The following is a 22978-nucleotide window of genomic DNA, read 5'->3' as shown; positions in this document are numbered from 1 at the left end:
TTTAAAAATTTGTATACTGTCTTATAAAAATGAAATTAATTATCAAATAATACAAAAATTAGCCTATGTTCTACATTTAAAAGAGATTTTAAATAATGTAACAAAGATCATCCACGATTCACAGAAATTTTTGCAAAATATTATTCTTAATTAAGATGGATAAATAGCCACTTCTCTGTCAAAAAGGATCCAAATAAATTTTTCTGAAATTACAAGTTAGCAAATTTATGCGCGCGCCTTTCTCATGCAAAAAGAAAAACCTCCTCGCAAAGCTCGACTCCCATTGGTCAATATTCCCGCTCATTCAGACCGTTGCAGTTTTCCACAGTTGTGTCGTTTTCTGTCTCGCGTGTGCTTCATCTTTAATTTTGGAGCAGGAATTCCGTGTTTCCTGTGTTAATTTCACCCGCAACCCCACGAAAACTCAGGAAAGATGTCTGGACGAGGAAAGGGAGGTGAGGATAACAAAAAAATCCAACTCACTTGGGTTTTTAGTTAAAAATTCGGTTTGATTTTCGCCATGACCACCTGCACTTGAGGATTGGATAGGAATTTTACTTTTCAGTCGCTTTAAACCTGAAAATCTAGCATTTTCCCCGCACTGATCGTTCTTTTACTCTCTCTTATTGCAGGAAAAGCAAAGGGCAAGGCCAAGTCTCGTTCTAGCCGTGCAGGACTGCAGTTCCCTGTTGGCAGAATCCACCGCCTGCTTCGCAAGGGCAACTATGCTGAACGTGTTGGTGCAGGCGCTCCTGTCTACCTTGCTGCGGTCATGGAATACTTGGCTGCTGAAGTTTTGGAATTGGCTGGAAATGCCGCGCGTGACAACAAGAAATCCAGGTTTGTACATAAAAAAGAATTCCAAGAAATTCACAAAAAATTTCAATGATATTTATATTTCTGATAAAATATTCATTGAATGTAAAAATAGTTCCAAAAAAGCTTATTTTAACTGAAAAAAATATTTAATATTTCAGAATCATTCCTCGCCACCTCCAGTTGGCTATCAGAAATGACGAGGAACTGAACAAGCTGCTGTCGGGCGTCACAATTGCCCAAGGCGGTGTCTTGCCAAACATCCAAGCAGTTCTGCTTCCTAAGAAGACCTCGACTGGCCCTGCCAAGTCCGGCGGCGGCAAACAAGCCTCCCAGGACTTCTAGACTTTAGATGTGTGTTGGTTTACTACTCGTTACGTAAATTTAAAATATTCTGTCAGTTTTAATCTCAAAGCTCAGGCTTAAATTATTGACTTTTATTGTGAATAAATTAATCGAACCATTTCAAAACGGTTTGAAAAGAAAATGTTTTCACCTGACCAAAAATACTAGCCCATGGAAATTTCTTCACTTGAAATAAACTACAAGGTATGTCTCAACATATCTCAGAAGATTTGAATATTTTATTTATAAGTCTAAACAACATTTTCTCATAACTTTGAATTATCTAGGTGCCCAAGGATTTTAAAGGCACTGTTACTGGTGAGTACAGTCCCCTTTTATTTCCGCATGCCTTCTTAAAATTTCTCGGGGATTGCTTGCAAAAGATACAACATGATAAAAGCTACTGGGTCGGTTAATCTTTTTTATAATATTATTATTATTGAGAACGCAAGGAAGTGGGCAAGTACATCATGCGTCCTTATTAAGTCACAACCACTTAATTTATCAAACGTGTGTCTTACATTTTAACACGAGGGCAAGAGAGAGGTTCACGAGAGAGCCACTTGAGATGGACGGGAAGTACTCTAAGGGCCACAAATCAACAAGGAAATCTTTATTACCATTACAGATTGAAATTGATGAGATTATTATACAAAAGAGAGAAAGGGGGTGATTGAATTATAAAATGTGCTGGGGGTTGGTCACTTATCCACCCCCGCCACCCAGCTCGTCTTCGTACTGCTTTCTGAAGCAGTCTCCGACTGGGAAGAAGTCCCAGCTTCTTTGCTGATACATGTTCCACACGTAGGTCTCCTGACCTGTGTATTCTGTGTCAGGTTTGTTGATCAAATGCATCAGGAAGAACCTGAAATTGAATAATTTTAGTAAAATAGTTAGGAATTTGATTAGCATTTGTACATGTAGTTGGCTAAATTATGCTCCTGTGCAACGTGAGTGTCGAATCCGTGCGGAACTTTATCAAAGTAATCTTTTCCTATGCCGCAAATGAAGCAGTTGGACTCCATGTCCTCCTTCACGCTCTCAAGCTGGTCACGGAGCTCGCCGAAGGCGTCAATGATCAAACCTGCGGAAGGACGATTTGATATTTTTTAGAATTTATTTGGGCACGCGCCGGTTTCTTACCCTGAATGATGGCCAGCAGGATGACAATGACAAAGAAGAAGAACGTGATGTCGAACATGATACGGTAAACTTCATAATCATCTCCGTCAGGGTCTCCGATTTCGTCACCAATACCGCCACCAGCTCGTACTCCCTTGTATAAATGGAACACAAAGCACTGAAAATGCAAAGTTAATTAAAATTCATTTATGATAGTAAATTTAAATCTTATACAGTTGCCATGTCGTGACACTTTTTATCGACTTGATCGTCTTCCTCTTGGATGTAGAATTTGCGGAAGAAATTGAAAGCAATGACGGTGTAGATGTACACAATGATAGTCAGCAACATGACAGTCAATATGAGCTGTGGAGAATTAAAAAAAAAAAAAAAATTAAAAGATTATTAAGTCAGGAAAACATTAAAATTTTTGCCTGTTTTCCGTTGTGTGTTACTGACTGCAAGATGGTTCTCAATGTCTTAAAACCGACTGCAACGTCAAGCAAGTGGGCCGCAAAGAAGAAGTTGTTGAAGTTTCCAAGGATAGAGAATGTAAAGTACCATAAACTGTATAGGAAAGCCTAGAATTCGAAAAAAGATTTAATTCGTATAAAAAACTTGCAGGTAGATATTACATTATCTGTGATAGTAACGCCAGCCTTCCAAACTTGATAGCGCCAGTCGATATTGAGAATCCTAAGAGTGGAAAAAGTTAAGAACAATCATAAAATCAAAATTTTAAAATTTACATGTTGAGTATTCCGGTTGGCTTTTCTTCGTCAGCGGCAGCAAATGACGTTTTCTCCATTCCAAGCATGTTGCTAATTGCGTCAAATTCGTACGTTTCGCTGTACTTTGTGCGCACCTTCTTTTTGACGAACTTGTCCCAATAATTTACAGGGAACGACCTGGAAGTTAAATTTTTTACCCTTGCTTATCTATTCGTCCAGAAATTCAGTTACTTTGCGGAAATGACGAGTTTATCCCAGTGCGATTTTATGTCGTCATCCTCGGGCTGCTCTGCAATGTAAAGACCGTCAAACTCTAGCCGGCGAGCGATTTCCTTTTCGCGCTTGAAAATAGCCAATGGAACCTAACATAGAGATGGGCATGAATTTTCGTTTTCTTTAAATGAAAGGTCGTACCTTCAGGTGGTAGTAGGCGATGAGCATAGCCAAAGAGACCAGAGAGTGAATAGCGGCCATCAAGCGTAAGACATGCTCCATGTAGAAGAAATCTTCATCCACGTGTACTAATTCAATAGGGTCTTCTTCGTCCTCATCATCGCCGTCGTCAAGCCCCTCTGTCGAGTTCGTCACTTCTCCAGAAAGCTCTTCAATCAAGTCCTCCATTTGTTGAGAGGCGCCTCCATCATCATCGTCCTCGTCATCTTCGCCCAAAGTTGTCACCTAAAATATAAAAATTAATAGCGCCTGAAATCTTCGTACTATGCAACCGGTTGGACACTCGTGTTGGGCAGGTTGCCTGTTTCTTGTACCTTGTAGAAAAGAAGCATGAAGTTGATGCTGAAAGCCAAAACCAGAGCCACATATTTCATCGTGTAGAAGTTCCTAGCCAAGTAGCTGACAAAATGCTTGCTGTACTCGCCAAAGTTGATCTAGATTCGCAAATTTTGTTAAAAATTAAAACTACAGAAAAAAAATTGTCGCTCACCTGAGACACAGGAGATGGTTCTTTAACAGTTTCCTGCTTCTGCTCAGCCTCGACAGCTGCCATTGCTGCTTGTTGTTGGGCAGCAGCTTCGGCTGCAGCGGCGGCTGCCAGTTTCGCCTGCTCTCCTCTAAAATTTCATTTAAATTGTACATACGAATTGACATTTTCGCTAAGTTTTTACCCCAGAAGGTCTGAAATCGAAATAATTCCACCTTCGCCACCTTCAGCTTTGTGTTCTTCGCCACCCTCCTCTGCAGAGGCCTCGCCCTCTCCTTCAGCAACGGTCTTAGGAGCAGCAGCTTCACCCTCAGCACTTGCTCTAAAAAATAAGTTTTTAGTTTCCCTTCATTTATAATTTTTTCCATCTTACGCAGCCTCGTCTTTTGGAGAGTCAGTCAAGGCGAGTTGCTGCGAAGCTGATTCGTCAGCCACCGGTGGTGCTGGTAATGCGTGTCTTCTTACACCTATCTTTTCCTCCTCCTTAACCTCAACAACGGGCTCTTCAACTTGAGGTCCTCTCATCAACGACATCAAAATACCAGTGAAGTACCTGAAGGAAAATAATTAAAGAAATTTGCAACGTCTGATATTTTTTCTTTTACCGAATGACTGTGGCAACGCCGAAACCTGAATAGTAGAAAATGTAGAAGAAAAGTTTGAAGAATCCGACTACCAGCTCAGGAACACTCATCTGCTGTATCTCAGCCAATTTGAGTTTGACATTGGCAGGGGAGAACATGGCCATGCAAGCATGAAGGGCGCCCTTTGCAGATTGAACACCTTTTTGTAACGGGCTTGCTTGTCTGAGGGATTTTAAGGTTTTAAAATAACTTATTGACCTTTTCACACTTTTACTCACTTTTCTTCCTCCTCTTCGGAGAGGTAGTTGTATGAAGTTTCGCGTGACTTTCCAACACCTCCGGAATCGTCAGTCGACATGAGACCACTCGCGTGTTGCATTTCAAAGATCGCGTCTTCGCAGAAGTTGACAAAGGCCTCCAGTTTTTCTTTGTCTCCGCCCTCGGTTACAATGGAATAGAAGAAGGCGCGTTTTGATTCCTGAAATTATAATTAACTATTGTTTTAATTTTCAACTGTGGTTTTTTGATCAAACCTTGATTTGTGGTTTCTCCCACTGCTCAATATTTGTGTCCTTGATTTCAAAGTAGACACGCTCGATTTTCTTGCTTCCGCCCAAAATTTCAATTCTTCCCAAGAAAGGCTCAAAGTAGTTGAGCACACTACCGGCAGTCTCCAAAAATCTCGCCAAGCTAAATTTAATTTTGATGTTAGTTAAAAATAATTATGTGGGGGTTTTAATTAAAAGTACCGAGGCTCGTTAGGCATATGTTCAGACAAGTTGGTCAACAGCACAGCCAAGTTGAAACCAATTTCAGTTGCAGGCTCATGGAAGCTCTCAGTGAAAGTGACGTAGTCAATTTTTCCGTCGTGATTGGTTTCGCAACATGCCAAAATGAAGCTGATTTCCTCGCTAGTTTATTAAAAGAAAAAAAAAGGATAAAATCTTTGCGGTTCAAGAAAAGTTTGCTTACGGAGTGTAATTTTTGGACTGCTCCATCTTTTCCTTGAAATCTTTGGGGAACACCCATCCGTCTTTGTTCAAATCAACTTCCTGAATTTCAATTAAACGGATTTTTAAGTAAATATTAAAACGATAAAAATTTATTTTATATTTACTTGGAAGCTTGAGGATTCAGTGAGGTCCTTGAGTTTGAGGAACATGTCAAAGTATTTCAAAATCAACTGGAAAAAAAATTAAAATTTTTTGAATTAATTTTTACATAATTGTTATAGTTTACGAGTCTCACCTCAACGTTGGCTGCAGATTCAACCAGGGTGTCCACCATCTGCTTACCAATGGTACCATTCACAACGTTACCTAGCATCAAAATATGTAATTTTTAAACTAAAAAAATATCACGTAGATTCAAACCTTCAAGCATAGAGAGCATCATTGTGATCATGTCTTTTTGCAAGTTAAGCAGTTCTTTGAGGAGGTCGACTTGGCTCGAGTGTTTTGACAACTTGTCTTGCATGTGTGAGAAGAGGAAAAGGAAACCACCAACGGCGTCCCACAATCTGCAATATTTTTCTGCTCAAAATTGCGTTCAATTTTTTTACCACCAAAATAACCTGGAGTGGGCAAGCGCCTGCTGGTTCTGTGTGCAAGGGCCCTGAATGACCTCAGTGAGGGTGTTGAACACTTGGCTAGCGACGCCGATGGCCTTGAAGAAGTTTGCTTTGCCCGCAGGGTCGATGAGCTCCTTGCTCGAGTAGTGCCAGTAGAAGTCCATGATGGACTCCTGCAGGCGCAGCAAGTAATCGACCGTGCAGATGACCACGTTGACGGTTGTCGTGTTGCCAGCCTGGGTTCGCAAATAGTTTTGCCACTCGAGGTTGTGACCTTCACAGGTCAGTTGGATGAATCGGAAAAGGGCACACGTGAACTCGGCGTCGTGCATGTTCTTCTCTCCGGCGGCGCCGTCGGCGCCGACGCCGAGACCTTCGGCCTTTGTGTTTCGCTCAAAAGCGTCAAGGTCAAGGACGCTGCAGGAGTTCATGAGGCCGGCGATTGAGGTGAAGAAACCGACGTCCTTCTTTTCCTTCAGGTGGTTCAGCATACCCTAAATTCAGAACAAAATTTTTCTTTTATTTTTACACTTTTGAAAAAAAAATTGTTCTTCACCATTTGAATGTCCAGGTTGCCTCCTCTGAGCACCGAAATGCCGAGTTGCAATGTCTTCATAACCATTTCGCTCTGCTGACCCTTGCTGGCCGAAATGTGCAAGAGCACCATTTCTGCCACGCCTCTGTTTGCAAGACGTGCCTGGTGGAACAGCAGTTTCTGCTTCTCCATTTCTTGCTCCTAAACATTTTTTCATAATTTTAAAATCGGCTTTTTGAAATTTTTTTGCTTTTAATTTTAAAGTTAGCGTGTACCCACCACAAGTTTGTCCATTGCTGACTTTATTAGATTAATTTTGTTAGTTATTAATAAAAAAAAAATTATGTGCAAATCCACTCACATGAATAGAGGCGCCACCCTCTTCACCTTCGCCACCCTCGTCTCCACCCTCTTCTTCCTCCTCGCCGCAGGATTTTGCCATGATTTCCGCGTAACTCATGTAAAGCGGATCCTCTTGCAAAGCGCCACTTCGTTCAGTCATGGCGCCTCTGCAGAAGGTGGTGACCAATTGGGTCAAAGGATCAGGCTTGCCCTCCTCCTCTTCCTCTCCCTTATTCAGTTCAGAGTCTTCGAACGATTGCTGTTGGAATTTTAACAATTAATTAGCATGATTTGTTTTATATTAATATTTTTCATTCACTCACTGTCAAGTCCTCGATCATAATCTCAGTTCCAACGTTTTCATCCTGCAGCCAGAGCTCGTGGTAGGAACGCAGGAAGAAGTTGATTGCTCTGTGCCTGTTTAAAAAATAACGAAATATTTAATTTAAAAAGTCGGTTTAATTAAAAGTTAATGGTTTATGGTTTAGTTGAAAATCGGTAGTTAGTTTATTAGTCATTACCTTGGAATGGCATACAAGGGTACCGTTCTCAAGCAAGCCACCGCAGCCCTTTTCCTGTACGCTGAAATTGCTCTTCTCCAGCTGCTCTTTTTGGGCTTTGGTGGTCTCTGCGCCTGTTATCGGTTAGTCGTGTTAGTTTTTCTCGGTCTATTTTAGTTTTGAATGCTCAGCAAAAATAAAAATATATATTTACATTTTTCTGTGTTTGTCAATTGTGTTAGTGCTTTAGATTGTGTGTTGTGTACATTTATTAAAACTCATCTAAAAAGTTAATTGTTAATAAAATAAACACAGCAGAGTAAGAATCGGTTGGTAGAGTTTTTGGGCACGTTTTTGTTATTTGGAGTGAAATTATTTTAGACGGTTATAGTTGGCAAATTATAAATCATTAAAACATTTTAACTACACACCAAACTAAACACGACATAGAGAAAGATAATCTGTAGCACGATTTTAGGGTCTCGTCCTGTACCTGGGAAGCGAATGGAGAGTGGCCTGCCTGAAGCAGGCAATGACAGCTCGTTTGCGTTGTGTCGAAACGACAGAACGATAGACGCCTTTTTGTTGTTGTTGTGGGTGGTCAATCTGAATTTCAATTAAGAAAACTAAATTATAAACCAACAAAAAAAGCATAGGAAAAAAAATCAAGTGACTGTGGCCGTCATACTTTTACAGAAAGAAAGTTTTTGTATATATTTTGCGATGTGTAAATCCAACTATCAATAAAGTGCAGTCTGGGACTCACCATGTGCAAACCGTACAGCACTTTGGCCATGGCCACAATTCTCTCGACAACGTCGTCGATCATCTTGGTCTTCTCATTATTATTCGGTGTGTTACCGGCAATTTCGCCCTCGGGCTCCTTTTTGTTGCCCAATTTGGAGTAGAGGTAGTGCTGCCAGGACATTTCATCGGCAGGGTCAATCTTGTCTGGCAGTGTGAGTTGCGTCTTCGCAAAGTCAATAATTTCGTATTCTGGCATTTTCTGCAGAGAATAAAATAAATTTTTGCAAATTGGAAAAATAAAAATATTTTAAGGAAACCTTTAAGTATCTGTCCTTGCAGTGCTGGACAAGCTCCTGCTCACGTCCGGCAAACAAATTGAGACCAACTGGGAGCAGACGCTTCAAGCAAGCAACCATCAAAGACGCTTGCAGCTCTTTGTCTTTGTTCTTCTTTTTCTCTCTGTTCTTTTTCTTTTTCTGTTAATTCAAAAAAATTATTATTCAGAAATTTCAGAATTACAAAAAAATTCTTCAAACCTTTCCACCCCCTTGAGCAGCTCCTCCGTCGCTCACAACCGCAGTTCTCCTAGTGGTGGAAGTGGGCATGATGAGCACCATGTTGTCAATCTCATTGGCGGAAATGAAGTTTTGCTCCTCTTTCAAGAAGTACTTAAAAAATAATGATTGAATGAAGCAATTTTTCAGAGATTTTTGATCGGTCTAACCTGTGATTTTGACCAGATATTGAAGATTTCACCAACGTGATTGTACAAATCTTCAGCTTCAGCGATATTATTCCTGAGCCAATGATTCCTTTGTAAATCGACATACTTGATGAGCAGAGGGTAAAATGCATAAATATCACGAACAAGCAGCTGCCAGTCCTCTTGAATCTGAGACTCCAGCTGTAATTGAGTTGTTTTTATTTCTCACTCGGATTAAAATGTCAATTTAAAATTAACCTGAGAGGTGTCGTCAGCTGAAGATTTCAGGAAGCCACGCATGGACTCCTCTTTGTGGAACATATTGTCTGTCCTCTTGCGAACTCTCTCAGCCAAAGGCAGAAACACATCTTTCAACAATTCTTCGGAGGAATTGATAATGATTTGTTGGGTGTAAGCTGCGCACATACAAATCATTTAATATTTTCCCTGAAGTAAATTAGTAAAAAAATTATTATACCAGCAATTCTGGTCATCCAAGGGGCATTCTCGTTGCCAATATTCTTTCTGATCATTTTAAGCACGTTCTTCAGCAGCTGGTTCATGTGTTCACTGGTCACCATTGTCACGTACGTTCTGTTAGAAATTTAATTTAAAACCTTTTTTTTAAAAATCATCAGCAAAAATTACCCGCCAGGATTGGCACCAACGTTGTCTGGTCCTTGCGACCACCAGAAGGGCAAGTACGAGCAGAGCATGGGCAAAATAACGTCAATTATGTGAGGCGCGTCAGCATGGGTATTTTCCGACTCAACGTACGCCTCCACTTGGCCCAAGACCGTCTCCAACGTGGGCATTGTTGCGTCCATTCTCGCCATCACGTCTAGGAATTAAATTTGAACTTGAATTTTCACTTTATGAGGATAATTATTGTGAATACCTTGAGCCTCCAAAGAATGGTCGGCCATTCTGTGATGGATTGAGAAATGATTTTGCTTGTTCAAGTGCGGCTCCAAGTATGCTACTGGGAAGCAAGACGAAAATGCACCAAGGCAGCTGCCAAGGGCTGGTCTGTGTCTTCCCAGCTCAATTTTCAGAAACTTTCTGTAAGCCAAAATAATGATAATTAAATAATAATTTTTAATTTATTGAAATATTAACCTGTCATTTGTGAGTGATCCGTCTGTTCCAAGTGTGTACAGACCAGCCAGGATTTTATACGCCGCACACTGAATGTCGTCAACTGCAAAATTGACATTGGAATATTTCAAATGAAAATACCAATTTGTTCTTACGCAAAAGATCACTGCCGTACTCGCAGGCCGCCAAGTGGTCAAACATTTCTGTCAACACTGGCAAAATGACTCCGTCCACATATTGAAGGGAGGTGGAAGTCTTGAGGTGGGTGCCTCTCAAGTGGCTATATTTTCCCTGCAGAATCAAGAAAATTAGACATATCTTGCATTTTTATAAGGAGTTTATATTCCACCTCTTGCAAGTTCAATACAGTATGGCCCAGATCTTCGGCAGTGTTGTTGAAGAACGTCAACATAGATGTGCGAATAAATTCTGGGCAGTTCTTTACCAGAGATCTAAAGAAAATTGATTTAGGAAAAAAGTGGCTCCAATTATTGGTTCAGTTTTTTACTTTGCGTCTACTGATTTCACAAGGACTTGCAGACAGCGCACCGTGATCCTCACATCTGCACCAAACGCTGCCAGCTTTGTTCTCAACAGGTTGGCTAGCTTGCAGAACAAGCTGAAGATTTTTAAGAAATTAAATATTTATTCAATTAATTTTTAATTTTAAAATTTTTTTAAGGGAAATAAATTTAATTTCATATTTTCACAATTTTTGATATGAAAGTTGAACGAATCGTCACAAAATTGTGATTAAATTGAAGCTTTCAAAGTTTTCCATCATTTTAAAGCGGCAAAAGTATATCCATCTTTGATTTAAAAAATTCTGTGGCGGCCAAGGGAAATAAACGAATCGTATTTTTTTAGTCCTGCTGATTGCAGACGTGTAATTTGTTAATTTCATATTTTCACAATTTTTGATATGAAAGTTGAACGAATCGTCACAAAATTGAGATAAAATTGAAGCTTTCAAAGTTTTCCATCATTTTAAAGCGGCAAAAGAATAATGTATCTTTGACTTAAAAAATTTAAAAAAATTTTCACCTGGCAACCATCTCTTTTTCTTTCAAGGAGGCTGCTCCTTCAGTGTGCGTGGCAGTGGCAACAGCGATGAAATAGTTGCGATTGGCGCTAAAGTACTTTTCCACTAATGGCATCACCACCTTAAGATTATCAAAAAAATTTAATATTATATTATAATTAAAAAATTTCAACTATTTACCTTTGAAAAGAATTTAATATCTCTGGTGCAAGTTTTGAAGCTGTTTCTTCTGCTGAATGTGCTGGACGGTTTGTAAAGTTTCATGCTGATGGACGCAGTGTCGGTGTATTGAATGAGCTTTTCCAGCAGACTGTAGGCGAAACGCAGCTCCACTGCTGCACCGGCAGTTCCACCCTCACTCTCGACAGATCCTCCTCGTGTAGGCCTATGAGAGAAATTTTGATTTTTCTTTTTCCGTCAATAAATTCAATGAAAAATAAACTGACTTGTGGAGCTTGAAGCCTTGGTACTGGAGGTACTTGAGGAATTCTTGGCAGCGTTCGCGGTCCTTCCTCTTTTCTTTGTCGGTGAGAAGATCGTAAGGCACCAACTGAGGGTGCACAGCCCCACCTAAATTTGGCGATTAACCATATAAGTGACTTCAAATTTATTTCTCATAATTATTACCGCATGCAAGAAGTTCCTCTTTCTTCTTCTTGGCCCAGATGTCGTGCGCGTTTTCAGCCAAACGCTCGGCCATATTTTGCATTTCTCTGCTGAGCGTCAAGTTCGTCATGTCCACAGGCCTGGGGTGGTAGTCGAAGGGGTTGTTTGTGTCGCCTGGGCCCTTTGAAGCTCTGCGTCCAGAGTTGCCCCTCGACTCGTCCTCGACCTCGGCGTGCTCGACGCTCCAGTTGATGGCCAACAAAGCTTTCATTGATTCCCTCACTGGGTCTCTGTAGCGCTCACGTTCCTGGTTGGTGACAATGAATTTTTTACAAATAAAATTAATATTCAAACAATTAACTCTTTTTTTTTTATCAAAAAACTTACAAATTCGCCCAACATGCTGTAAGGCTTGAGCCTCGGGTGAGTTTTAGAGCTGTCCGACCACTGTTCTCCGTATTGCCAGCTGAACTCGAGTTTTCTGCTCGCCCACGCGTCGTGGTAATGCTCGCTGAACTTCTGGATGATGTTCACCAAATCGTTATTCAGCTGCACACTGAAGAAAAATGTAAAGTTTTAGATGACTGGTTATTATTTTGAACCTTTTGTGCAATTTACTTGCTAGTGTCGATTGGCTGCGGATCGTAAGGGCCGTCCGGGCTGCTGGACTTGATTCCGTAGCACTCTTCGTCGTTGTTCTTAGAAAGTGTATAATCTGGAGGCAGAGCGCAACCGATAGCTGTCAAGCAAGGCAGCGCCTTTCCGAAAAGCTCGGGGTCGTAGTCCATTCTGGACAGCGAGTCGAATATGTTGCTGAACAAAACCATGGTGAGGCGCTTTTCCTCGTCACTCGAAGCGCCGTAAATGCTCTGAGAAACTGAAGTAGAGCCGTAATATTTGGCGCAGCGCTCGTAATGCAGGGTCAGCAGCTGAAGAAAGTGTTTTATTTTTTTATTAACTTTGATTAATGCGTTTCTTACCCTGAGGGCAACGGTGGTGTATTCAGAGAGCTGGGAGACATCAACGGTGAGTTTTCGTAGAAGCTTTAGAAGCATGCTTGGCTGCATTTGGCTGAAATGCAATTTGTGTAAAACTTAAAAATGATAACTTTGTTGTTTATTTCATTAAACTTTTCATCTAATACAAAATTAACTTCAATTAAGTGTTAAATAAGAAATTGTTTCAATTTTTTTTTTAATTAAAAAGTTAGTCTATAATTTCGTTAAAATTTACCTAGTGAGCGCAACCAAAAAGTCAGAAACCGCATCTCGCTGTCCCTTTGTAAGCATCCTGTTCTTTGAAAGTCTGTACACTGTGTGGAGGGTGGCGTCCAACAAGTTGGAATAATTGTCAGCCTCATTGTAGAAAGCCGAGTGTTGGATGAGCAGCGGCAAGATCGAGTTGCCAATATAGCGATTCATTGCCAGTCCCATCGCCGATTCATAGCCGTCATTCTGAGCAGTAATTGGCTAAGTGATTCGTGACAGAGAAATTCAGGTTAGCATGAAAGCAGCCAAAGCAGCAGCAGCGGAGCAGGGTTATGTTCTCAGACAGCGCCAAATTCAGGTCTACTTGACAGCTTTGCGTGGAAAGATGAATTTGCGAATAGAAGATGCATTAAAATGGCCCTAACATTTCCATGGAGTTCTATTCCGATGGAAGTTAATTTTAATATTGAGGAAAAGAATTAGACGCTCTTCGCATAGAGGTATAAATTTTGTGCCAAATATTCTCCACAATCACATAAAAAATATTCATTGACGTTTGAGTAAATATTAAGTTAAAAATATATAATTAATCTAATATTTTTGAAGAGAATTTGACAAAATTTTATTAAAAGTAAGTTTTAATAAAAAGGCAAAAAGGAAAAAAAAATGAAAAATCTCTACAAACTGAAAAAGCACTACTTTTGAGCACTACTTTTACGCAGCTTGCAACCAGCAGTTTTTTTCAAAGCTTAAAATTTTTGCCGTTTATTAAATGCGTAATCGTCTAACGTCTTACCTTGTCCAGCATGGTAGCCGTTCTCAAATCAGGCAGGAAAGCGTCTTCGAGCAGTCTGTAGAAGAGCTCCTGCGTTTCAATGCCATAAACTCGCTCCAAGAATAAAACAACGCTCTGCTTGTGTCCGGGAATGAGACCAGACGGGATGTCGCTCTTTGGTGGCTCTTCGCCAGCAGCAGGGGCTTGCAGGGTGAATCTGAGACTCAGCACGCCCTGGAGGTCCTCCAAGGGCACCAGCGAGCGGAGAATGGCGCGTGCCCTCAGCGAATCATTTTTGCCCTTTAAATATTAAATACATAAAAAAAATTATAAAAAAAAGTAATTAAAAATCACCTGGGCAATGACTGATGCGTCAGGTGCACACCTTCCCAAAAGATCAACCAAGGTGCAATAAAAGTTGAGAATTGCGGCGCCAGTGTCAATATAATCCTCGTCGTCGTCTCCCTCGGGCAAGGGATGATCAAAGTGAGCCGTTGACATTGTTCCCTCGGCCTCGTCCATCATTTTTCTTTGTATGGTTATTCTATCAGACATCTGAAGTCACAGTTTAAAAATTTATTTTCCTTTCCATCTTTTTCGAAAAAAAAAAAATACCTTGTTGGCCTCAGTAATCGCGTTTAGCAAACCCTCGCCCTCGCCACGCAGGGCAAGACCAAGACATTCCGGTCGTCTGATCAGCAGACGAATGACCAAGTTTGCATTTTCCTCCACACTTTCACCTAGAAAGTAAGTAAAAGTAACCGCATAACTTGAACCGATCGATAATACCATTGACCCAGACGCAAAATCTGAGGAAGTCGAGGTATCGCTCGCCTTCAACGGGATCCCAACCCAAATCAGGGTAGCCCTTTTCAACCAACTCGGAGTTTGATTGCAGACCGCAACGTGACAAGTAAATAGCAATCTTCTCCAGATAATGCTCTCTGCAATCGATTAATTAAATTTTTATTGAAAACTTGGTATTTTCTTTTTTTACCTGAGAGCAAGAGCAAGCTCTGTATTTTCCATTAAAGAGGAGATGGCAACGTCCAATGGAGTGCTTCCTCTTAAGGATGGCCTCGAAAGCAAAATGTTGCTGTTTTCCAGCAAGAAAGCCAGATGGTCGAACATGGCTTTCTGATTCTGTCTCGATGTGCGACAGAAGTAGCAAAGGAATCGGCAACAGGCTACCACCATTTCGTGGGAAGTGTCCTGGAATTAATTTTATTTTATTTTTTTAAATTATAATATTTGTAAAATAAATCATGGCGCGCACCTTCTCTTTGGGAGCCGCAGTTTCGCCTTCTGCACTGGCTGCTTGAGCTTGTTGGTCAGATTGACCTTGAGCGCGCCTGGCGAGGGTGTTCATCATCACGGCCATGACGTTCTCGTGGTTACGGAGGACACGGATTAGATCAGGGTGTTGGAAGAAAGTGCGATTGTTGACCATTTTCCTAAAAAGAGAAAATAAACACTCGGATTAAAACGCCTGCATGTTTCGAATTTATGCAACCGGTGATGCATTTGTTGTCAATTTTATTGCTTCATCGAATTATTTGAAAATTTCATTACCAAAGTCTGGTGCGCATTAGCGCCTCTTCCTCTTGAGACATTTGCACAGGCAAAAGTGCTCTGATTTGACTCAGTCCAACCCACATCAGCTCGACGTCAGATTTGGTTTTGGCAGCAATAACGTACGTCTTCTGGAGGGCTCTGATCAATTGACCGACAGTGTCGTACTGCCGAACCAGCAAGCTATTTAAAATTAATATTTGAATCTTGGAAATCCGCATTTAATTTATTTAAAAACGTACTCGAACATCTCCTGCACAAGTTTTGGCGTTTCTATCATAGCCTCCTCTGCCCACCTAACAATTGTCTTGATCAGTACCTTGCGGAACACCTCTGAAATTTTCCCAATAAATAGATTGAACACAATTGAAATTATGAGCTATTTTACCCTCGGGAGTTTTTTTAACTGGCTCAGGAATTTCCTTTGGCTCCTCTTCCAGCTCTTTCACGGCGTTTATCAAATTGTAAAGACGCTGAATCGGTCCTGGCTTGACTTTGTCAGCTTCACACTTAAAAAAAAATTATAAAAATATAAATCTTTAATTGAGAGCAGTTTTACTTCTTCCTCTGGTTCCTTCAGTGCATTAAGTGACACTATTTCCATCAAAGCTTGGTGCTGTGCATTCATTTTCTCACGCATTTCGTCGCCCAATGGACAGTTTTCTTTCTCTTCCTCTTCCAGGTTTTTGAATCCCAAAATTGCATTCATCTATAATTTTGATTTCCAATAAATTGAATTTCCCTTTGCAGTTTTTCAAACCTGATCTCTTGGTGGACAGCGGAATTCCTTTGTTTTCTTTGCAGCGATTGCCGATGGCAAATCAGATGCTTTGATTTCAATATAACGCCTCAGTTGATCCTATCAGTTATTAAATAAAATATTAAAAGAAAATATAACATTTTTTTCATTTTAAAATTACAGTCTGAATTTCAGCTATGTAGTCATAACTGAAGGCGATAATTGATTCAACGCGATGTCTCAATTGAACGTCACACAAGTGATGCAACAAGTAGCACATTTGAAGTTTGGCTCCTTCGGCCATCTTCATGTGCAACAGTCCCTTGCGGTGCTCATCTTTGCCCTCTGAAACCGATAATTAAATTTCCAAAATGAATTATTAAATTTTATAGTGACCTCTCTCAAAGGAAGGGTCCCAAGTGTCAGGGTCAATCATGATAAGCAACTTCATTACATCTTCGTCACACAAAGTTCCAACAAGCAGAAGCCTGTCAGTAAGTTTGAGGAGCGGAAGGAAAAGGTTTTCGTTGCTTCCTCCGACTGGATCTCGGTTATGCACCTGCCGGGAAAATTAAATTAAATTGAAGCTTACTGAAATGTGTAAAATAATACCTGGTTGATCGTAACAGCTTCTTCCAGCGCAGTCATGGCAAAATCTCTTAGCTCTTCGAGAGGGAAGTATGGACTGTACAGGTTCATGATGTTGTCAATAGTATCATTGATGTCTGTCATTTTCATTGTCGGTTGAACGGATTCAGTGCGAAGGGAGTGGAGGCTGTGGCACATGTCAGGTTCACTATAGATTTCCTTGAGGTCAGGGCTCAGAGTCACGATGTATTCATTCTTGCAAGCCTCCCTATTAACATTAAGTGAAGAAAGAAAATTGGAAAGTAAAATTTTTTATTACATGGTTGTAGCGTGGGATTCCAAATGGAGGGCAATGAGAAGGTCGTAAAATCCTCTTCTCAACGGACCAGACATGTACTCAGACCTAATTGCATACAAAAGCTGGTTCTGTCCAACGTGTTGGCAAAGCGTGTGCGCTGCTCGGTAGTTGGATTGGAAGCAAAGAGCAGCGTACAAAGTCAGAGTGTGGGAATGGAAGCTGAAAAAATAGTATTGAATAAAATTATATTTGCGTTTATGATAATTTGTATCATTATACCTGAGAAGGCGCTCCATTTCAATAAGTTCAAGAATATCAATGCACCGGTCCTCTTCCGGAATGTGCAGGGCCAGCATGGAAATTGGGTCTTCGCACAACATACTCCAGCCTCTGATGTCAGACAGCTTCAGAGCGTGGACTTGGAGACTCTGGTTCGGCACTCTGGCCCATTGGTGGGGTTTCAGGCACTGAACTTTTAGCCTCGGAGGGAACTAAAAATATTCAAATTTAAATTCACCACCTTTTAAAAGGAAATTTTCTTTCAATACCTGGGGGTTGACATGCTTCTCGGAGTTCTGCAAGACGGCAGCTGACAGTGGCAGTGTGGTGGAAGTTCTGCCAAGTTCAATCTGCATGATATCTTTGCTCGTGGCCTCGACGAAAATTGCAGGGAACAGTTTAGTTCCCGGCTCCATCTATAATTTATTTTATTTTTATGAATAGTTCATTTAAATTTAAAAATATTGTTTTTACCTTATACTTGTGCTTCGTCTCTTTTCCTTCACAGTGGAAGGTCATGTAGCCAGTGGCTGTGTCCAGGCAGCAGCCAACAAACATACCCTGGCTCGCACCCTTTCCTGAGGCATCATTGGTCACCTCGTTGTACAATTCGTCAGCCCTCAGCATGTAGCAACTCTGGCGGTCGACGCTGCCAAATTTAAAGAAAAAGTTTGATTAAAATTTTAAATTGTTTATAATTAAATGAAATATTTCGTGTACTTTTCAATAACGTCGCCGATTTCATCCACAATGAAGACGCCAGAGGTCCTGACCTTGTCCTGGTTGAATTCCTTGCTGTGCAAATGGTACTGGGTGGTCACCCAGCCAACATATACGTGGGTCGGGTCTTGGCCAGGGAAGATTCGCACTCCGTAGAAGTACTCGTTAATCAGCTTCAGGCAATCGGCGTCGTACATTTCGTTGCCAATGGTCTCGATCTTGGAGTTGGACAGGGAGCCACTCAAAGCCTTGGGTTGCCTGTCAGGTACGGAGGGCGGAACCAGTTTCAAGTCGGTCTAAAATTTAAATTATCATGTATATTGAAATTTGACTGAAAATTTTATTTTCACCGATGACATATTAAGGGCAGCGTTTTTCTTCATGTCGACAGGCTTATTTCTTTCAGAGGGCACTTCAAGGTTGTTGCCCAATTTCTTGCCGCGATCATTGCTGGCATCCCTGTTCTTTTTGGAGAAGAACCTGAAAGGTGACCTTCCTCTCTTCTTCTTGTCGTCGGGTTCTTCATATCCGTTTGTCGGGTTCTCGCTCAAGGCTCTCTTGCCTAAAATTATTTTTTATATTTGCAAGTGCAATAATTTTGTTGAATATACCAGGATCAGTAACGTCATAACCGTTTGTCTTTGAAACTGACGCCCTGCGTGGTGGTCTGTTGGGAAAACCAGGTCTTCCGGTTACTTCGTCCGACTCGGGTCCGTCTTCAGAAAATCCCCTCTGGAGGCTCTTAATGTCGTTCATGTTGAAACCACCACTCTTGATAATTTGCTCAATGTGTCCAGGGCTGACTTGGTCGGCTTCAGAAAGCAGCCTGTGCTGCCTGATTTTAATCTCCTGCCACCTCATCATTTTCTCATGCTCACTAAAAATAAAGGAAAATATTTTTATTAAGTTTAAAAAAATTTTGACTAAATTTACTCAATGAAAGATGATTGACAAATGACTGGAAGTGAAAGTCTCAAGAACTCCCAGTTGGCCTTTTCCATGGTCTCAAATGTGTTGTGGCTGATTTTCAGACAAGGTGGAGTGTCTGAGCCGGCAGGAATTCTTGTCACGTCAATTCTGGTGTCGGCCATATCGTCTGTGTTCTCGAATATTGGCTGATCTTTTGTGTACCAGTACGTAACTGGCCTCTTCATGTTACTGTTTTAAAAATATTTTAAATTATTTCCTTCATTAAATTTGTTCAATCATTTAAAACTCACACGCAGAATGGCTCGTAACCTTCTTGCAAGCCGCACATCGTGAAGAACTTGAGCGAGTTGACGTCTTGGCCGTAGGTGAGTTTGGCCCTCTGGCCTACGCCAAGGGTGAAGGCAGGGACAAACGCGTCGCCTTGGACGTCGGCAAACGAAGTCTCACCTCCGAGTGCGTCCATCAGAAGCTCACCATTGAGTGAGAAACCTTCATATAAATTAATTGTCAATTCGCGTCCTTTCTTTTAAAAAGTGGATGCGTGTGACCAGACGGGAAGCAAAAATGCATTTTTTTTTTAATTTTGTTAGTAAATTTTGATATACAGTTTGTGAGTTACATTATTTTAAGGTGATTGTTAAAATAATAATTGGGATGAATTTATAAGACGGGGTTTCTCTTGACAAAAAAATGCAACAGTGAAGAGAGGTGCAGAGGCAAATTCATTTTCAAAAGGACAATTTCGTGCTTTTGAGCAAACAGGGCTAGGGTTGGGTGTGGGGTTTGAATAACATGAGCTGATATTGATAGATTCCAGGGAACATCTCCAATTGGACGCACAGCTTGAATAACTCAATCATGTAATGCCGAATCAAAATAAGTTGCTTAATATTGGAATGACATTTAATAAGTTTTTTTTTTCGTTCGAATTAATATAATATTATCAGCAAAATGAGATTGAACGCGGTTCGGAAGTGCTGGGGAAGTGGCAAATGATCCTCTGCGAGCAGCACTAATTAATTAGAGAATATTGATGCATTAATGAATATTTCAACGATCATCCAGGCCTGCTGGTTTTGTGGCTAGAACCAGTGTTAAGCGAGCGAAACTACGTCTACGTGATAGGCAAAAGCCGACTGAATATTATCGATTTTCCACTAAAAAGCATGGTCATGCATTCTGCAGCGGCAATACAGTGGCAATAACTTTTTTCCCAGAAGAGTAATAATAAATAAATATGCAGAGCCAGCCATGCGTGGGCTCTCTTTAATCCTTTTTGACTTACTGATCGTGCGATCAATTAGATCGAGGCAGACGCCAACAACATCGCCCACTACCCATTGTTTGCCAAATGTCTCTCCGGAGCCGCCGTGAACTTTTTCTTCCTTTAAAACAAAATTGCACAAAAACATTCAAGCCAGTCGTCCTTTGAACCAATTTCTGAAAGCCTTTCGACTTGCAACTTTTTTAAAACTGTCAGCCCACCTATATCAAAGAAAGACGCTCTTTTGCATGGGTTCAGGTTTTGAGAGGGGGATTGAAAGTGCGAAACAAATAAGGTGGAGAGAGAGAGAAACAGAGTGTCTGCTTGGTCTGTTTTTTTTTGCTAAGAATATCAGTGAAAGGTATTATTTTATTTTTATTTACAAAACAGTGGCACGTGTGTGACTATCAATATCCCACATCAGGCATCTAGTTATGTGTACGTATAAAAAAAAATAATGAAATCTAGAGAGGGATAGTTTGAGGTTGCACAAAAAATTATTTAATGACAGATATAGGCACTCGTATTAATTGATTGTGCTGCTGGGGGGTTCACATTTTTTTAATTAGATCTCGACGCGTCTCCTTTTTTACTTACTGATCGTTCTATCGTGCAAATCTAACATAACGCCAACTACATCTCCCACTTGATACTTTTTGCCAAAAGATTCATGCGTGCCAAGATGAGCCTTAGTAACCTGCGTGTTTTTCAAATCAAGATGTAGAGAGAAAGGCGAAATGAGAATCAGATTTAATAGTATTTGCAAAAAGTGGGCGCATTCCCCAAAATTTTTCCGATGTTTTACCCAAAGCAAAAAAAAATGTATGAAATTTTCATCTTACGTTGTAGCCGTCGAAAGCCCAAGAGAACTCGTCACTGCCCAACTGGCAGCCCGGGGGACAATCGGCTCTCGCCCATCCAACGCGCATCGGACCAGTGGTCAAAACTTCAAACTCAAAGTACCTAGATAAAAAAATAATACATAATTGAATTAACAGAGGCAAATTTTAATACCATTTTCCACTGGTGCAGGCGTAGTTCTTTTCAACTCTGTAGGTTCTGAACTCAATTCTCCTTGCTCTGGCCGCTTCAGCAAGCATTGCTGAAATAATTATTTTAATTTATTTTTCCACGTATTAATTTCCAAATTATAAACCTTCGTGCGCCTCTCCGGTTGGTGGCTCCAAATTATACCCGTAAACAAGCAGGGTTCGCACAGTTTCACTTGCAGTGTCCCTATTTATAGAATTTGAGTTTCAAAACGCCGCGGACAATAATTTTTTCATTATTGCAGACCTGTTTGCTTTTTTGATCAGGTCGTCGACCTTGTTGTAGGGCACAAGGTGAGGACTGCGACGCATGTCGGGGTCCTCGTTTAGGCCGTAGGTCCAGCCCTGATTGATTCTTTCCTTGGCCCACAAATTGTGAGTGTTTTCGGCAAGAGAATCGACCAGCTCTTCCATTTTTGTCGTCAAAGTCACTGCGCTCAAGTCGAGTGGCGCCGGTTTGTACCCATTGCCCTAGAAACATATTTTTTTTGCGCATTAAAATTTGATGCATTTTCATTTCCGCCGGAAGAAGAATAACTTGCCTGCATAAAAGGGTCGTTAGGCAGGCGCACGTTCTTGATGCGCGAGGGCGGTTTATCCATGGTGATGTAATATCCCAGCGCCAGGATGGTCCTGCGAACGAGATTTTTTTCATCAGGCCAAATTTATTTATTTTTGTGGCGCAATCTCACTTTAGTGTTTGCACAGCAAGCTGCGAGTCGTATCGTTTCTCGGCGGGTGGCAAATTTGCGAACTGCGTTAAGCAGGGGTGGATGTGTCGCATGTCGTCTCTGCGTTCGCCGTAAGACCAGCCAGCCTCGATCTTGTTCATCGCCCACATTTCGTGAATGTTCTCGGCCAGTTTGTCACGAATACTCTCTATGTAACTAGGCAGAGAAATCTGAAAGGAAAACGATGGCAATTAATTTAATTGCAATTTCAGAATTTTTAATTTCCATTTATATTTTTCTATTAATCAACTCAAATCAATTGATACAAACTAAAGTTGCTAAAATTTAGAGAGAAATCGTAAGAAAAGCAATTATTAATTTGAAATATTTTCAGTGTTATTAAAAATTAGACCTAAATAACGACGACATTGATACTTTGAATTTTCTTTACCGTGGTCGTGTCTACAGGCACAGGAACAAAGGCAGTGTCGTCCTCAACTGGCCAAGGACCTGACATCACGCCCTTGTTCAAATTTCCAAAGTAGAAACACGGGTCGATTGAAAGAATTTGGTTGGGGAGCAAACTCTCGACCAAAGGCGAGAACTCCTCGGGTGGAGGATATTTCAGCCTGCCGTGGTCTCCGCCAAACAAGAAGCGGCAGCTATTAAAATATATTTTTTTTTTAAATTAGTTTTTGAAATAAAATTCTATTATTTTCATTAACCTCAGCTTTGAGGAGCAACTGATGGCAGGGAAAAACATGCCGTCAAGGTTGAAGTTTCTGAAGGTGCCCTTGACTCGGGCACCGTTGAAAGTGAAAGAAATGCAGGGAATGGTGAGGTCAAGGGCGACGCCAATCACGTCTCCCTTTCTGATGTACGGTTCAGTCATTTCGGGGATGGCCGTGGTGCAGCGGCCGCCGGTCCACAAATTGGCGCCGTCGAAACTGAAGGAGTAAAGATCGTCGCCCACTCCGTTTCCGCCCCACTTTTCACCGCCGCCGGGGTAAGGGATGTATCCGGCCGTGTTGGCCCAGCCGATGCGCAGATGAGGCATCATGTGGGTGGTTTGCTCCATGTGGTCGAGCGTCACCTCAAAGTACCACTTTTGGTACTGGGCTGAGCCTTGCACTCGGCCAAGGAAGATGTTTGGTCGCACACTAAAAATTACAATTTTCCCATTATATAATTATTTTTTTTACTT

General features: G+C 41.1%; 2 protein-coding genes across 2 annotated transcripts in view; one reads left to right on the top strand and one right to left on the bottom strand.

Moving 5' to 3' along the window:
* Positions 1 to 298: 298 nt before the first annotated feature.
* On the top strand, positions 299 to 1291 carry LOC132203959 (histone H2A-like). Its single transcript, XM_059632137.1, has 3 exons — positions 299 to 455; positions 633 to 840; positions 978 to 1291. The coding sequence occupies exons 1-3, from the start codon at positions 434 to 436 to the stop codon at positions 1159 to 1161; spliced, it is 414 nt and encodes a 137-aa protein (XP_059488120.1). The 5' UTR covers positions 299 to 433; the 3' UTR covers positions 1162 to 1291.
* A 75-nt stretch (positions 1292 to 1366) lies between these two features.
* The window catches only part of LOC132203960 (ryanodine receptor), a 32911-nt gene continuing 11299 nt past the window's right edge, over positions 1367 to 22978 (bottom strand). Inside the window, 78 exon segments of the mRNA XM_059632138.1 lie at positions 1367 to 2026; positions 2080 to 2245; positions 2305 to 2461; positions 2518 to 2649; positions 2718 to 2864; positions 2919 to 2979; positions 3033 to 3191; positions 3246 to 3376; positions 3429 to 3692; positions 3782 to 3901; positions 3958 to 4084; positions 4139 to 4276; positions 4328 to 4507; positions 4560 to 4803; positions 4806 to 5016; positions 5072 to 5228; positions 5288 to 5449; positions 5511 to 5590; positions 5656 to 5721; positions 5787 to 5857; positions 5912 to 6057; positions 6112 to 6602; positions 6665 to 6844; positions 7005 to 7244; positions 7309 to 7402; positions 7979 to 8091; positions 8252 to 8491; positions 8550 to 8708; positions 8769 to 8900; positions 8957 to 9136; positions 9194 to 9351; positions 9414 to 9529; positions 9584 to 9776; positions 9834 to 9997; positions 10055 to 10136; positions 10189 to 10324; positions 10383 to 10485; positions 10542 to 10652; positions 11078 to 11196; positions 11256 to 11460; positions 11522 to 11645; positions 11703 to 11988; positions 12069 to 12237; positions 12300 to 12610; positions 12662 to 12752; positions 12915 to 13135; positions 13686 to 13964; positions 14019 to 14219; positions 14280 to 14404; positions 14454 to 14608; positions 14662 to 14876; positions 14941 to 15118; positions 15237 to 15419; positions 15479 to 15569; positions 15625 to 15745; positions 15796 to 15945; positions 15997 to 16095; positions 16157 to 16320; positions 16372 to 16534; positions 16588 to 16831; positions 16883 to 17080; positions 17141 to 17352; positions 17410 to 17556; positions 17615 to 17789; positions 17861 to 18156; positions 18211 to 18422; positions 18472 to 18737; positions 18794 to 19018; positions 19081 to 19279; positions 20076 to 20175; positions 20897 to 21017; positions 21069 to 21156; positions 21211 to 21290; positions 21351 to 21574; positions 21646 to 21736; positions 21796 to 22004; positions 22226 to 22436; positions 22500 to 22934. Of these exon segments, the coding sequence (XP_059488121.1) occupies positions 1867 to 2026; positions 2080 to 2245; positions 2305 to 2461; positions 2518 to 2649; positions 2718 to 2864; positions 2919 to 2979; positions 3033 to 3191; positions 3246 to 3376; positions 3429 to 3692; positions 3782 to 3901; positions 3958 to 4084; positions 4139 to 4276; positions 4328 to 4507; positions 4560 to 4803; positions 4806 to 5016; positions 5072 to 5228; positions 5288 to 5449; positions 5511 to 5590; positions 5656 to 5721; positions 5787 to 5857; positions 5912 to 6057; positions 6112 to 6602; positions 6665 to 6844; positions 7005 to 7244; positions 7309 to 7402; positions 7979 to 8091; positions 8252 to 8491; positions 8550 to 8708; positions 8769 to 8900; positions 8957 to 9136; positions 9194 to 9351; positions 9414 to 9529; positions 9584 to 9776; positions 9834 to 9997; positions 10055 to 10136; positions 10189 to 10324; positions 10383 to 10485; positions 10542 to 10652; positions 11078 to 11196; positions 11256 to 11460; positions 11522 to 11645; positions 11703 to 11988; positions 12069 to 12237; positions 12300 to 12610; positions 12662 to 12752; positions 12915 to 13135; positions 13686 to 13964; positions 14019 to 14219; positions 14280 to 14404; positions 14454 to 14608; positions 14662 to 14876; positions 14941 to 15118; positions 15237 to 15419; positions 15479 to 15569; positions 15625 to 15745; positions 15796 to 15945; positions 15997 to 16095; positions 16157 to 16320; positions 16372 to 16534; positions 16588 to 16831; positions 16883 to 17080; positions 17141 to 17352; positions 17410 to 17556; positions 17615 to 17789; positions 17861 to 18156; positions 18211 to 18422; positions 18472 to 18737; positions 18794 to 19018; positions 19081 to 19279; positions 20076 to 20175; positions 20897 to 21017; positions 21069 to 21156; positions 21211 to 21290; positions 21351 to 21574; positions 21646 to 21736; positions 21796 to 22004; positions 22226 to 22436; positions 22500 to 22934 (13354 nt within the window). The 3' untranslated portion in view covers positions 1367 to 1866.

The sequence above is a fragment of the Neocloeon triangulifer genome, unplaced genomic scaffold (assembly GCF_031216515.1).
Source record: "Neocloeon triangulifer isolate White Clay Creek 2 clone unplaced genomic scaffold, ASM3121651v1 ptg000020l, whole genome shotgun sequence".
NCBI classification, from domain to species: domain Eukaryota; kingdom Metazoa; phylum Arthropoda; class Insecta; order Ephemeroptera; family Baetidae; genus Neocloeon; species Neocloeon triangulifer.
The sequence above is the reverse complement of the archived record's forward strand: the minus strand, read 5'-3'. Positions and strand labels throughout refer to the sequence as shown.